The sequence below is a fragment of the Crinia signifera genome, chromosome 1 (assembly GCF_055691185.1).
Source record: "Crinia signifera chromosome 1, ASM5569118v1, whole genome shotgun sequence".
In the NCBI taxonomy this organism is placed as follows: domain Eukaryota; kingdom Metazoa; phylum Chordata; class Amphibia; order Anura; family Myobatrachidae; genus Crinia; species Crinia signifera.
Window position 1 is genome coordinate 70,683,100 of NC_139217.1, and position 15,592 is coordinate 70,698,691.

Genomic DNA, 15,592 nt, shown 5'->3' on the forward strand with positions numbered 1-15,592 from the left:
GCTGAGGAAAGAATAAGTTGGTAAATAGGTACTGCAAGTTAAGTATCTACAATAATGCTCAGCATGAATTCAAGAACAGCTAGAGGGTCATATTATAGGTCAGTCTTGACCTAATTTACAAAATGCATTTGCAAAAACAATTATATCTTTGAGACCAATTCAGCATCCGTCGCATCCACAGATATAGAGCCGTTGTGACTCCACTTGTACCTGGCTGCAAGGCCCCTGGAGGCGTGGCTTCTATATGTATTTCCAAAAAGGGTAAGATAATAGTACATAGCGCTCGGTAATTCAGTTGGGATGTGCAGTATGCAGCCAAGTACTGTAGGTAATGCAGGGGCATGGTTCCTGCATTGTAGCAGAAAGCAGGACACAATGGGACATCAAAACTACCACAAGCTACCTGGACTGCCCACTTCAAAGTGTGTATACAGGCTTTATCCAATTAACTGCGCTATTTGTTTAACGAGGTGCATATAGGTCTGAAATATGCTAGACACCATTTTCTCAAGTCATTTAATAAAGTATAAATTAATAGCTACTGTATATCACAATACAAAGTGAGTGGCTGAGGCCAGGACCTCTAGGAAGCTTGCTTACTTCTATGGGTGTCAGGGAGAGTCAACTGAGACTCTGGAGTCTACCGAATGTTCTAGAGGAGTAGGCAAGTATGCCCTACAGGTAGCAGTCAGATAGAGGAGATAATTAGGATCTAAGTATAACAGATAGTGAATAGTTGCATTAGGAAATACTTTTTTATTTTTTACTTTTTATTTTTTAAATACAACACTTTTCAATAAACGAGTAGGCTTACCCATCATAAACTGAGTAACTAGCATTATCAATACTGTAGACATGGGCGGATGCATGATAAAATGACAGGGGGGGGGGCACCATGATAAAAGAGGGTTTAGGAGGGGGAGGGGCGGTGTTAGTGGTGCCAGTGTACATGCTAAGAGAGTGGCAGAGAGAGGGTGGGAATGGGATTAAAAATAGGCCCTGGCATTTAAAATACGCAGGCCCACCATGGAGACAAAAGTGAAGGATGTAGTTGTGCGCGCGCTGAAGGCGCGCTCTGGAAAAGGGGGTGTGGCCACTCAACAGGGGTGTGTCCTTGAGTGTAGTGTACAACGCTATATACAACTTCTACACATTATGCAACAAAATACTAGACCATACTTGCCCCTTACACATGATGCAAAATGGAATGAGCCAAAATTCACATAATGCCACATGGATTGTGTCAAAATTCACATAATGCCACACAGATTGAGCCAAATTCAAAAAATGCCATACGTATTGAGCCAAAATTCACATAATGCCACATGGATTGAGCCAAAATTCACATAATGCCACATGGATTGAGCCAAAATTCACATAATGCCACACGGATTGAGCCAAAATTCACATAATGCCACACGGATTAAGCAAAAATTCACAATATGCTTCATAAACAGGGACACACATCATAAGCTCCATTATGTATTTTGCCGCGATTTACCGCCAGGTGGAGAGCAGGGGGATGCCCAGCTGTATCCAGAGCACTGCAGGTCCCCGCTATTTGAAATAATAGCCCTTTCACACCAGAAAATGCAGAGACTTACCCAGGAAAATTGTTCCAGGATCATGCAGGGACATTCCCGGGTTGGCCCCTTTTACACCAGCCTAGTCCCTGCATTTTCTGGCGTGAGGGGGGGGAGACCCCCCCTTTATCTCTACAGTATCCCATTTAACGGCTATATCTTCGGAACCATCTGACCCATTTACATGAGATATCATACCAGTATCATATTGAAGAACCTATGAGTGGGCTTTGAATGATTTTGGTCCCTTGAAACTGGACAGCCATGAAATTACATTTCAGGAAAAAAAATGTTTTTATTATTATTATTATTATTATTATTATTATTATTATTATCCTTTATATGGCACCACAAGGGTTCCGCAGCACCCAATTACATACACATAATCAAAACAGGAAATCAGTGAAATACAGGGTAAATGATTATAGGAAAATCTGCAAATTACTGCAATATAAGTAACCAGGTGGCAGCAAACAGCACGCTTTGGTGCAGTCAAAGACTACTGAAGTAAGAAAGGATAAGCACATGAGGTAAGAGGTCCCTGCTTGTGATAGCTTACATTCTAAAGAGAAGGGGCAGACAGACAGGGGTGACACAGTAGGGATAGACAGGGCGAGGAACAGAAGGTTAGGTGGACATTTTGCTGGGTTTGGTGAAGAAGTGGGTCTTAAGAGCCCGTTTGAAGTTCTGTATAGAAGTGGAGAGGGAGAGGTAGCATATTCCAGAGTAAGGGAGAAGCACATGAAAAATCTTGGAGGTAGGAGTGGGAGGAGGCAATATGTTGTCAGAAGAGCCGACGGGTGTTAGCAGAGCAAAGGGGATGAGTGGGAGTGAAAAGGGATATAAGGTCAGAGATGTAAATGGGAGAGGAGTGGGTAAGGGTTTTGTAAGTGAGTGTGAGAAGTTTGAATTGAATTCAGAAAGGGAAGGGAAGCCAGTGAAGGGCTTGTAGAAGAGGGGAGGTGGAGGTAGTGTATTTGGTGAGGAAGATGAGCCAGGCTGCAGCATTGAGGATAGATTGGAGTGGAGACAGGCATTTGTGGGGGACACCAGTTAGGAGGAGAGTGCAATAGTCCAGCCTTGATATGATCAGTGAGTGGATAATGGTCTTAGTGGCATCCTAAATGAGAAAAGGTCTAATTCTGGAAATATTTTTGAGATGAACATGGCAGGTTTGTGAGAAGTTCTGAATATGTGGTTTGAAGGAGAGGGAGGAGTCAAAGATTACTCCAAGACAGCAATCTTGAGGGCTAGAGATGATAGTCGTGCCATCAGTAGATAATGAGATTGTGGTATGTGAGGTTGTGCGGGAGGGTGGGAAGATGATCATCTCAGTCTTGGACATGTTAAGTTTGAGGAAGCACTGGGACATCCAGGAAGAGATAGGAAGAGATAGAAGAGAGACAGTTGGAGATACGAGTGAGGAGAGCGGGGGAAAGGTCAGGGGAGGAAAGATAGATGATATTGGAAGTCAAAAGAGCTAATGAGCTCACCTAAACAGGAGAAAAGGAGAGGACCAAGAACAGAAACTTGTGGGACACCAATGGTTAGTGGAAGTGGGGAGGAGGTAGTGTCATGAGAGGAGACAGAGAAGGAACAATCAGAGAGGTAGGAGGACAGCCAGGAGAGAGCAGTATCAAGCAGACCATGGGAGTGAAGGACTTGGAGAAGGAGAGGGTGGTCCACAGTATCAAAAGCAGCAGAGTGGTCAAGAAGAATAAGCAGAGAGTAGTGGCCTTTAGATTTGACAGCATGATGATCATTGCAGACTTTTGTGAGGGCAGTTTCAGTGGAGTGGAGAGAACGGAAGCTAGATTGGAATGGGTCAAGCAGAGAGTGGGAGAAAAGAAAGTCAGTGAGGCGATTGTTTACCCGCAATATCTCCAGAACCAGTATGGACCAGATTGAAGGTCCAGCGATTTGGGTTTGAATGAGATCAACCACGAGCTTCGGTGATGCTGGGCGGTGAACTAGCATCCGTCGAAACTGGGAGTGGGTCAGAATTAGCAGGTCTCATGTTATCCTATGGGGAAAACGTTCCAGCTTTGCCAGGTGATATCTCCGGTTCCTGGGGGGCTAACAATGCACGGCTGGACTTGTTGGAAAGCACTGGTCCTCAACTACAAAATGAGCTATGTCTGAAATGACAGTGGAGGTGCAAATTCCCGGGTGCCCCCCTCTGAATCCTCCCATGCCCAGGAGTGATACTCTCCACCAGTTGTGGTCTTAAGGTGGCCATACATCAGAAAGATATTGTACCCAATCATACAATCTCAACTGATTGTAAGATGGATTGTATGCAGATTGTGTGCACATCTTATGTACATAATCATACAATCCATCAGCAGATGGATTGTATGACTGATTGTAAGATGGATTGTATGCAGATTGTGTGCACATCTTGTGTACACAATCATGCAGTAGATGGATTGTATGATTGATTGTATGATCGATTGTGTGTAGATTGTGTGTCCAAAAACCACCAAGGACTTCCGGGGATTTCAAGGGAAATTGTACACAATCATGAGCGCAATCGATCTTAAGATCGATCTTTCTGATGTATGGCCAGCTTAACACCTATCAGGATATGTTTGATCTTATGGAACAGGTCTTGAAGTCTGCCATTGGGATGGAGACATGGAACTAATGATCTAATGACCCTGATATCCATCCGTGCAATATCACACCTAACTGACTACTTACTCTGAGGCCCTGCTTTTTACTGTATTGGATCCTGTCCTTATTGACCTGTCACTGTATGTGACTAGATTAGTCTTCCATGACGCCTAGCCTACTTACCTAGCCTCAGCCTATATTGCTCAGTGCCTATTGTAAGTATCATTCCTTGCCAAATATATTTCATATTCAGTATTCTTATAGTTCACAAGTTTTCGTCTTTGACAAATGTAAAACAGATTTCATTGGATCTATCATGTTTCTAAAAGCTTAAAAATAAGTAAAAAATAAATCAATAAAATATTTCTTAACATCTTAAATAATGTTTACAATTCAATTGACAGAAGTAAAAAAAATGGGTTAATTGCTTTATTATTATTATTATTATTATTATTATTAGAATTTTTATTTGCAGGATTTTATTGAGGCAAAATATTTAGATGAGAAAAAACAGCAAGAACCATCAAGAATAGCTGGGGCACAAGAAATATTGGATCAAATAATAAGACCAAATGTATCCGGCACAAGAAAAGCAAAGTGCAGGGTTTAACCAGAGACAGGCAGCATGGATCATGCACTACACTTATTTGCACACTCTAAATATGAATATCCGATTGTCAAAACATAGAAGCTTCAGAGAGGGATTGAATTCAGGAGTGATATCAAATGAGAGAAGTAACTTTCTATAGCTCTTATGCTCTGAATTACTTTAGCCTTTTAAAATGTCAAAAATACATTTAAATTGCATTTAGAAATAAACATGCACACATGGGAGAAAAAAAAATCCCAATAGAATATGCATTTATAGGAGGCTAACAAAATAACCCCATATCCAACATTTATGCACAGAATAAGGCTGCGAAGCACAAAATGCACCTGCAAGATACTGTAGTTTTGACATGATAAAATGTCCTTTATTGATTTTTACAAATTGTGAAATACAGAAATAGGAATTTGTTCTTCTCTTGAATCGGACCTGTCCCCTACACACTACTGCACATTAAACAGATGTTTTCCCCTGTTGTACTCACAAAAAAAGATATTAGTATTTTTTTTGTCTAAAATGTGTGTTCAATAAAGCTTAGTAGGTGCCATGCCACTGCAATAATAGGTATAAGCACTGTGAGTCTACACTGTCATGTAGTCATTTGTGTAAAAACAGAAAAGTTTTTTTTTTTTGTATAACTGCAATTATGCAATTAATAATGATATGGATCATGTTAAGTCAAAAATAAGAGCAGGAGCAGCAACAGGTACCAGTTCTTGGTCATGATAGTACTACAACATATACTAAAGTTGGTCCAGGGGGCAAAAAGTGTATTAAAAGGCATCTGAAATCAAAATCTTTCATAACAGTAAAAAAAGGTGGTACAGATGGGTCTGTTCCCATCCTTGCAGGGGATGGCGCTGGCGTCGCCAGCCGCCATCCCCCGCCAGCGCCATGGCGATCGTGAGAAGGGGACGCGCGCGCACGAGAGGCGCGCGCGCCCCCTTCCGACGGCGCTTCCAAACGTTTCCCCGGGTCCCCGCCGGCTTGCCGGCGGTAACCCCGGGTCCCCGCCGCCTGCCCGCACCCCCCCTAACCCCCCCCTAACCCCGTCCGTCTCCCTGAGGCGGAGACGGACAGGGTTTCCGCCACGCTAGCGACGGAGACTGAGACGCGCGTGCGCGTGAGACGCACGCGCGTCTCAGTCTCCTCGCTGGCGAGGCTGCTGGCGGGTCGCCAGCGCGTACGTTCTGGCGACCCGCCAGCAAGGATGTGCATAGGCACATACTGTATGTGGCTGTTACAAGCCGCGTCTGGCGGGCTGGTGTCATTCATGTTCTGTTTGGAGTTCTATGTTCTCTCCAGATCAGCACTCCAGGTTTTGCTGATCCAACTTGCCTGGTTTTCATGCATGCCTTGGTGTCTTGGTGTGGCTGCCTGCTGGGCCTCTTGGTAAATAGGTATCCTGTCTGCACTGAGAACCTGCCAGTTATAGTCTTGTCAGAGTCTTGTTATAGTCTTGTTAGAGTCTGGTTCCTGTATTCCCATGATACTCTTTGTATTCTGCTGGTTCCTGATTATTTCCATGTTCCTAGACATTCTCAGATTCCTAGAACTGTCTGTTTATACTCCAGAGTTCAGGTTATTCCAGCCTGTGTCTGAGGAGTCCTGCAAGCATACTTGCCTTGTGTCTGAAATCCTGCCTGTGTCAGAGAAACATTATTTCCATTCCTGTCAGAGTTCAGAGTCTTGGTCCCAGCCTAGTAGATCCCCTCCTTCCAGCCATGGAGATAAGTTATCTTTCTGCTTTTTCTTGATGCTTCCATGGTCGCCTGTGCAGCATCACCTGTGTGGAGATATATTGTCTCTCTTTTATGCAGAATTTTTCCAACCTCACTGCAAGGGTTATTTTCCTGATTCTGATTATCCTCATGCATTGTGGCATACATGTGCCTAGCTTAAAGGAATTATTGATATGGTTCAATACCTTCATGCATTGTTGCATTTACAGGAGTTTGGTAGGAAATTGTATCACTGTTTCTTACTTCATGACCTTTGTTAGTAGACCCGCTTAGGGATCACCTGTCCAGTGATATTTGTATCTTGGACTACTTGAGGATCCTTTCCCGTGGGGGACAGCTGTGCCACATTTTGTTTAGTTTCCCATTTTTTTCAGGTTTTAGTTAGTCCTCCTCTTGTCCACTCTGGAGGTGTTGGGCACCTTGTCTCCCTGCAAGGCCTGTTGGTACTGAAGTTGGGGCAGACCTAATTTGTCCCTTCAAACGTGTCTATTATAGGTGAAGTCTTATCTCTGCAAGTGCCTATAATCTCTGGAGGGATTAACAGAGTCAGGGTTGGGATTGTGGCCTGTCCTCACCAGTAACCTTTGCTTGGGAATCTCCCAGAATCATAACAGTGGCAATATACAGTAAATGTTGTTGCCACCCTATAGAAAGATAAATATATAGAAAGATAGGCCTATAATGAGAGAGGGGGAGTGAGGGGGGAAATAGAAAGGAGGAGAAATTGAATAATTAGACAGAAAGAGAGAGAGAGAATATCAGGGGAGGTGAATCAGGGAAAGTGAGGAAATGTGAGGAGAAGAGTGAGGGAGTGTCAGGGAGAGGGAGATAGGGTATCAGGAAGAGAGAAATTAGAGAGCAGGTGTCAGAGAGAGCGAGAGTAATGCGGTCAGTTAAAGTGAGGAATTATAGTGTCAGGGATAGAGAGAGGGTGTTGAGACAGGGAGAGAGAGAGAGATGTGAGAAAGGGGTATCAGGAACAGAGGGAAAGATGATGTCAGGGAAAGTGAGGGAATGAGTGAAAGAAGGAGGGAGACATTGTCAGGGATAGAGACAGAGGTAGAGAGAGACGTATTCTCTTGATGGTGTATACATTCATAGTTTTTAGAAATTCCAAAAATATGATTGATAAAAATACCAATCATATGCATTTGTACGTTTGTAAATACCTGTATTCATACCCCTTCTATCTTAGTAAATTTCCCCTTATTGTTTCTCAGATCTCCTAAGGAAACGATTATTTTTACAAATTGCACATCAATGGGTCAAAATATCTTTAAACTAGGTGATTCATCGCGCCCTACGGGCGCTCTTCACACCGTCGTAAGGTACTACGCCCCATTACAGTATATATAAATATATATATTATATATTTCAGTGTGAATTATGGTTGTTTTTTTATTTTGTTTGGGGGGGGGGGGGTGTTGGAGATGTTGGATGAGCCGATGAAGGGGTACGGTGGGTTAGGAAGGGTGCTTGTGGGTGGTGTAGTACGTAGTGGTGTGGGTTGGGTATGTGTGTTTACTGCAGGATGGAGAAGTTAGCGGTTGATGGTATGGCGTGCTGAGTGGATGATTTACCTGGTATCTGTTGGTGGTAGAGTAAAGATGTACTTGTGTCTGCTGTTGCTGGTGTAGTGGGTTGGGATTTCGTGTATCAGGGTTGTGGGAAATGGTTGACAGATGTTGAAATAGCAGGCTGCGGGTGCGTGTGGGGTGGACATGGGGGTGTGGGGGTAGCAAGTGTGGGATACTTGTGGCTGGCAATGTTCCAATCAGAGGGAACGCTTGCTAACGAGGGCCGGTGTTCCAAGCGGCATGAGTTGGCATGTGTGAGGAAGGGATAATCGGTGTGCTAACTGGGTTAGGGAGTGAGGTAACGATTGGGTTTATTTGTATGGGTGAGGGTCATGGTGTGTGTGGTAAGGGATGTGTTGGGTTTAAGAGTTTGGGGGTGGGGTGTTGTCGCTGTAGGAGGAGCGGATTAAGGGTTTCTGTGGGTTAGGAAGGGGGTTGTGTATGTGGGTGATAGTCTGTTGTGGCATGGATGGGGTATGGTGAGGTGTGTACTGCAGAATAGAGAGGTGAGGCATTGCTGGTATGGTGTGCTGGGCAGGTGATTTACCTGTTACATCCGTTGGTGGTACAGCTGTGGGTGGTGTAGTGGCATGGCCTTGCGGCTGACAGGGTAGGGGGAAGCGTCAAGATTAGGAATTGCCAAACTTCTGTAGTTTAAGGCACCCTTTGGGTGGAGAGAGACAGAAATAGAGAGAGATGGAGAACAAAGCCAGAGAGAGAGAAATGGAGAGCGGAGGGAGAGAGACAGAAAGAAAGGGACTGAGAGAGCAGAGAGAGAGAGAGCGCGGAGAGAGAGTACGCGGAGAGAGAGATTTATAGGAGATAAGTCCGTTGGTGGTTTAAGTATTGTACACACTCTTTATGGATGATAACGGCAAACATGTATAATAAATATATTCTAAATGAAAACAATCTGCTGTAAAAGAAAAATGTTTTATTTTTATATTCAAAATAATTACAGTCAAATAGGCGCAAACATATTCATAAAATTACTGCAGTAAAAAGCTAAATACTGTAAGTGGTAGCTAGTATGTGAATGAAAAAACAGAGGTATATATGTAGCATACTGGAAACGACAGGGGATAACTGATGCCGAAAAGTTTTAAAAACCACTTATCACTGATTATAGCCTGTATCAGTTCTTGCAGATCCTTCCAAATGTAGAGGGTAGGACAGGAAGTGAAGGGGCTAAGGACAAAGGACAAGCAGTTAATCAGTGTGAGACGAACTAGATGGAAGACACAGGGTAAGTATGTCCAGAAAGAAGCCAGTCCTGGGCCCATGGAGAGGTGAAAGTGGTTTCCGTGGTCCCTGGTATTATGGAGCAGAGTGTCAGTACTGCTATGAAGACCAAGAGATTCCATATATGCAGTGTAAGGGAAGCAGTGTCACGATACAAGTACTTATCTGCCATTCAAATGCTTCACCAAGTGTGCACACAGACTATCGCCTTCCATCCTTCCACAGCACTCTGCTTTCTGCTTGGCGCCGGAGACATGTGGCCAGCATTCCCTGCAATGACATTCTGGCAGATGCAGCTGGAGCGCATCCGCGACCTGGTTAGTGCTATGACAGGCACTGGCTATCCGCCTCAGTACAGGCCTCTCCACGTGGATGCCAGTCGCCGGCATGGGTGCTGCTATCTTGGATCTGCCCACATGCTTCTTCCAAACCAATCCCCAACCATCCATCTCTGACATCATCCCAGGGCAGCCTATCACCGGCACGTTCTGCCTATAAGAGGGCAGAAGCTGGACCAAAAAGTCAGTCAGTGCAATGTTGTCCTTAGAGAAGCAGCATTCCTAGCTCCTGAGTACTACTGCTATTTACCAAACCTGCGGCTTTCCCACCTTGCGGCAGACTGACTGCCTCCAGTGTCCAGATTGGGATATTGCAGTGTTACCTGTTCCTAGCTGGTCATCCTCAGAGCCTGCTATTCAAGTCTATCTGCAATTAGTTCTTGTCAGTTCATCATTCTCACTGTGGTTACCAGTCACCAATCAGAGAGACAACATCAATACCTCCACCATTGGCAGATACCTGCTGTTTCCATTATCATCATCGGTGAACCCACTAGTGACAACTGCCTGAACCTACTTACCTGTGGTGACTCCTCTAAGCATCCTCCTGTGTTGGTCAGCATCAGTCAGAGAAAGTCTATACTTACCTGTTGGCTCCTCCTCTTCAATAACTTCATCATTACTCCTTTGTGGAGTCCCTCTACCGTCATCTCATGTAGTCTAAAATTATTAAAGAACACAGCTTCCATTATACTCCAGCTCCAGCCCAAGGCCACCCCTCAGACATGACAAGCAGTATGCAGAGATCATTGGAAGGAAAAAGGGGATCCCCATCTTTAGGGGTACCATAGAAGAGTGACGAGAGGTTATTCTTGGTGAGTGGTTGTAAGCCACCTTGGCGCACGAGAGGCCCCCATTGAATAGAGTCAATGAGAAATCCTGTATAGAAAGACAGAGAATCCCCAGCGATTAGAGGGAGAACACACCAAAAAAGAGGACCAGTTTGCGGCTACGGCACTACTGGTCTTAGGATAATGTACTGCTATCCCATCATTTTTTACACGAATGAAAGGAAGCGCTGGACTGATGTAGTTTGACGTAATCTATATGAATATTGTGTCGGGAGAATTAAACGTTATTTCTGTGATAACCCTGTTTGAACTTTAACCCCTTGAGTGGTGGGTTTTGCTGGGGCAGGACAAACCTACCAGGACAGGTTTGTCCTGCCCCAGCAAAACCCACCACGGAACGTAGGCCCCCCCTCACCTCCGCTCCAGCGTTTCCCGTGCCCCTGCTGTTGCCCCAGCCGCTGCTGCCCCAGCCGCCAGTCACAGCAGTGATCACAGGTGGCAGACTTGGTCCGAACCTTCGTCACTGCTGTGAATGGCGGCTGGGGAAGCAGCAGGGGAGGAGCTCTGGTGTACGATCGCCAGAGCGGAGGTGATGGGGGGGGGCGACAGGTGGAGGGCGACGATGGGGGGGCCCTAGAGGTGGTGCGCCAGTGATGCACAGCTGGAGGCTCCACTGGCGCGCACCTACTGCATAGTGGTATACCCAGAAAATTTCCCGGACAGCCCGCTGCGGCAGCGCAGCTGAGCCCGGTAAATTTCCGGCCATAACACACAAGTGGTTAAATAAACTATTTTATTTTCATGATGAGATTCTTACTGCACTGCACTGGCATTTGCAATCCACTACCACAAGGCTTCTCTAAGTAAACTACTGAGTATTCAGGGCACTTACTTACTTATGCCTAACCCATGACCACCCGGAGCAGAGTAAGTGTAAAGTATATCAATTCTGTCATACCCAGTGCCAGACGGGAGTTACATATGCCAAATCCTGCAACGGATTTCGCTAGACAAACATCTGATTCATCAAGGTGGCTGTGCCAGTGTCATATACTTATTCAGAAATGGCTGAGGATATTAACCATGTGTCTGAGCTGCATTCCACTTTACCAAATGGCTGCGGCAAGCTACCAGCTTCATTATGCTAATATAATATGCCTGTGTTGCCAAGTTATGATCAAGTGCAAGACTGCCACGACACCCCCACAAGAAATGACTAATTAAGGAATAGTGTGGTCCCATCAATGGATAAATAAATCCATACAAACTAGCAATCTCCATCCATTTGTGTATGCTTGTTTTGGTACAGATGCAGTATGCTGAAAGGGCCTGATTCTGGTTCACTCACAAAAGAAAATTTTCTCTCCAATGGACAAAACCATGTGCACTGAAGGGGGGGGGGGGGGGCAGATGTAACATGTGCATGGAGAGTTCGATTTGGGTGAGTTATTTTGTTTCTGTGCAGAGTAATTACAAGCTGCTTTATTTTTACACTGCAATATAGATACAGGTTGAGTATCCCTTATCAGAAATGCTCGGGACCACGAGCATTCCGGATAGGGGATTTTTTCGTTTTTTAGAATATTTTTTTAGGCTTACTTACCTGTCCCCTGATGGTGTCCGGTGGTCCCTCGGCGTCCACGCAGTCCCCGGGCGTCCACAGCAGGCCTCCGGCATCTTCTCTGAGTCTCCAGCTGTCCCAGGAATGCATTGCGCGGGTGTGACATCACCGGTGACGTCACCGGCGCGCGCGCACACTCGCGCAATGCATTTCTGGGACCGCTGGAGTCCCTGGAGAAGATGCCGGAGGCCTGCTGTGTACACCCTGGGACTTGGTAAGTATAAAAAGAGGGTTAGGGGGGTAAAAAAAAAATAAAAAAAAAAAATAAATAAATATTTGAATTATTCCAAAAACCACGGTTTTTGGAATAATTCGGATAATGGATGCACGGATATGGGTTACTCAACCTGTATCAGTTTGAAATACAAACCCCACCCAAATCTAACTCTCTCTGCACATGTTACATCTGCCCACCTGCAGTGCACATGGTTTTGTCCATTAGAGAGAGAATATGCTTTTGCCAGTGAACCAGAATTGAGCTCAAAATGCTTTCTGATACCTTCCTATTTCCTAAAGCAGTCAATCAGCTCCTAACTGCCATGTGTTTGAAAATAACAGGTAGTAGCTGATTGGTGGTTGGTGGTTTATCACTCTCCATTTTGTCACTTTTCAAGGCTTAGTACATCTCGACCTCCCTTTGATCTTATCACCCCAGTGGGCACGTTTCTACTGTTGCCATGAACGTCAAAATGTACCCCAACCCCACTAGTGTATAAGCCCTCAGTAAAAGGGCGCTGTTTACCATTTCTCCATGACTGGTACCTTGTACGTCAATGCTTTTTTATATAAGTTGTTTCCCTGCCTTGGATCACAATGATGTTTTGCAAATAAACAAGAAAGTATACTACAAATATATACGCCATAGTTTGCATGTCCAGCAGCGCTTACAATCCAGTTTCAATGCTTGAAAATAATACAGGTGACTCAGCCAAGGTCACAAGGAACTGCTCGGAACAGGGGACTTCAGCCAATTTATGTCATTCTTAGTGCATTTAACCATTAGGCGGCGTGCAGGGCTTTACCTAAGTATCAAACATAGATTTGCTTTTTGATGTTAGATCTGGTTACCAAGGGAACAGCCAATCCACAACACTTCGAAACCATAACACAGGCGAAAGAAAGGGAGTAACATTTTTCCCAAGTGTCTTGCTGTCAGTCTGTGCGCGTCACTTTTAGTGAGGACATTTGCTTTGTGACCTCCTGGGTCTTTGGGTGATTGTCACTCTCTCTAATGCATGCCTGTCTCTCTGTGTAAGAGTGATAACGAGCAAACGGGTAATCCTGACAGGCCCGAGTTTATCCGTCTGCCACTTCTGGCCTCTGCGAGTATAGGCAGGAGGCACTGTATTCACACAGACACACACACACACACACTCTCTCTCTCTTTCTTTCTCTCTCTCTCTCTCGCTGCCTTCAACTGACTGGCAGTAGCCTTTCTTAATATAGTTCAATGGCTTCACAAAGAAAGCCTGTGAGGAGAGCTTTATACTAACTGGCCGTGGTCAGATCATGACCTAACTCACCATGAACTTGGAAGGTCTTGAAATGATAGCCGTTCTTATCGTCATTGTACTCTTTGTGAAATTATTGGAACAGTTTGGGCTTATTGACGCAGGTACAGAAGGTAAGGGAGTGATTTTTTCTGTAAGTTTGTGGCTACCACTTTTGTGCTGATCAGTTGGGCAGTTGTGTGCTCACTTCTGCAGTGTGTTTGTGCTTTTTTTTCCACCCTTACATCGTTGGAACTTACGCTTACCGATTATTTATTTATACACCGCTGTAATATGGCGCAGTAAAGTCGTAGCTTATGGATTGTTAAAGTCATTCGGAGCCTGGGATGTTAGATCCTCAAACAGGTGCAGCACAATACTGATTATTTGTCATATATGTATATTGCTAATGTTTAATGCAGGTTGTGCTTGTTGTAGTTTAGCTTGGAGTGTTACTGACAAACAGACAAAAGAGTAAAGTTAAGCATGAAATATGTATAAAGTATCTCCGATACATGACAAAATAAACTGATGAGTTGTCTCCATTTCTGTGCTCATAGGAATACTGCTAATAGTCTAGAACAGAAACTTGGTATTATGTTTATTGATCTATATACATCACACTTTGATTGTACAAAATATCATGTCTTTTTTTTTAATGCCGAAGGCATCTAGCGATCTCATTTAAGTCAAATCTTGTTTTTACTGTACCTTCATTATTTCATTCTGTGATCACAATACCCTTTATAGATGGATCGGTTCATTACTACAGGTGGTTGAACAATACCTGTGTAATCGATTAATCAGAGACCTCCACTCCGTTACAGTATACACATGTCCGTGTGAAGTAACAGATCCTATTGAGTTGTCTGTCGCTGCACCGATAATTACTTTGGGAATAACCCTCTTTGGATTTCGCACTCCATGTGTCAGGGGATGCTTGACTGCTTTTATTTCTATTTATATATACAGTATGTGTGATACGGTATTATATGTTATACTGGTTGTGTTTTCCAACTTAAAGAATGCTTGTTTCATTTTTATAAATACTGGAAGCAGCCGGCAACGTGTCATCGGCTCTTCAAGTACTGTGCTTAATGACAGTTTAGAGGACAAGCGTTGGTTAACCTGTCTGTGATGTTTAGAAGTATTTGTCTGAATTACATGACGCTGCTAATGAATGTAAATGAGGTGCCACTTACCTTATGTCTCAGTGCTTTAGTGCAAAACTGATTTAGCATCCAAGATAGATGTGGATTGGGTAACAGATGCAGTTCATTGGGCAAATAGATTCAGTACATGACCGGAATGCCTGTGTGTTATACCTGTAAGTATAAGCAATGCTAAAAGCATTACAGCTTCCGAGATATTTCTATATCTACATCAAATATATTTGCTCGTTTTTGTGAAAAAAAAACTGCATTCCCCATGTTGTATTATTTCGGCTCACAGTGTACCATACTGCTTCATTAATATTAAAATTAAGAGTTACACATAAAGTATAAAACCTGTATCATATTATTTAAATTTTTTAGGAATGGCCGGGAGGCTCCAAAAAACCGAGTTCCCCACCTGGCCCACCAGGAAGGCGGACAAGTCTTCCCTGTAGCTCCCGCATCCCCCTGGAGCCTCTGAAACAAATTCCGTAATTCATGGCTCTTTGGGGAGGGACTAAAATGACACGTATCACGTAATTTTGCATCATTTTAGAACTGCCCCTTTTCACAGACCCGTGAATTGCAGAGTTTGAATGGAATGAGGGCGGGGCTTGGGGATGTCACTTTTATCCCCGCCCCCGGCCTGCAGCATTTGGTCTCTTCCCAGGCTCCTCCTGGAGAGGCACAATTAAAAGTCGCCAACCCTGCTTTAACTTCTCTGAGTGAAGTTTATCTATCAGAGCTGCAAGCAATATCGGACACAGAGACAGAATAGGGTTCTCAGAGATCCGATGGTGCAAACAATGTGTGCCTGATGTTCCAGCTTTT

At 44.2% G+C, this 15,592-nt stretch overlaps 1 protein-coding gene across 4 annotated transcripts in view; it reads left to right on the top strand.

Moving 5' to 3' along the window:
- Positions 1-15,592, top strand: part of KCNIP4 (potassium voltage-gated channel interacting protein 4) — a 567,010-nt gene that overhangs the window by 165,826 nt on the left and 385,592 nt on the right. For 2 of the 4 annotated variants that reach the window (XM_083161412.1, XM_083161408.1), the window contains exon 1: positions 13,307-13,741. The exons of 1 other annotated variant lie outside the window; for it this stretch is intronic. Coding sequence is in view for 2 of the 3 variants with exons in the window: in XM_083161408.1 (XP_083017534.1) it covers positions 13,642-13,741 (100 nt within the window). In the remaining variant the exon portion in view is untranslated. Of the gene's footprint in view, positions 1-13,306; positions 13,742-15,592 lie in introns of those variants that run through there. One more of the 4 variants, XM_083161411.1, reaches the window with a different exon arrangement.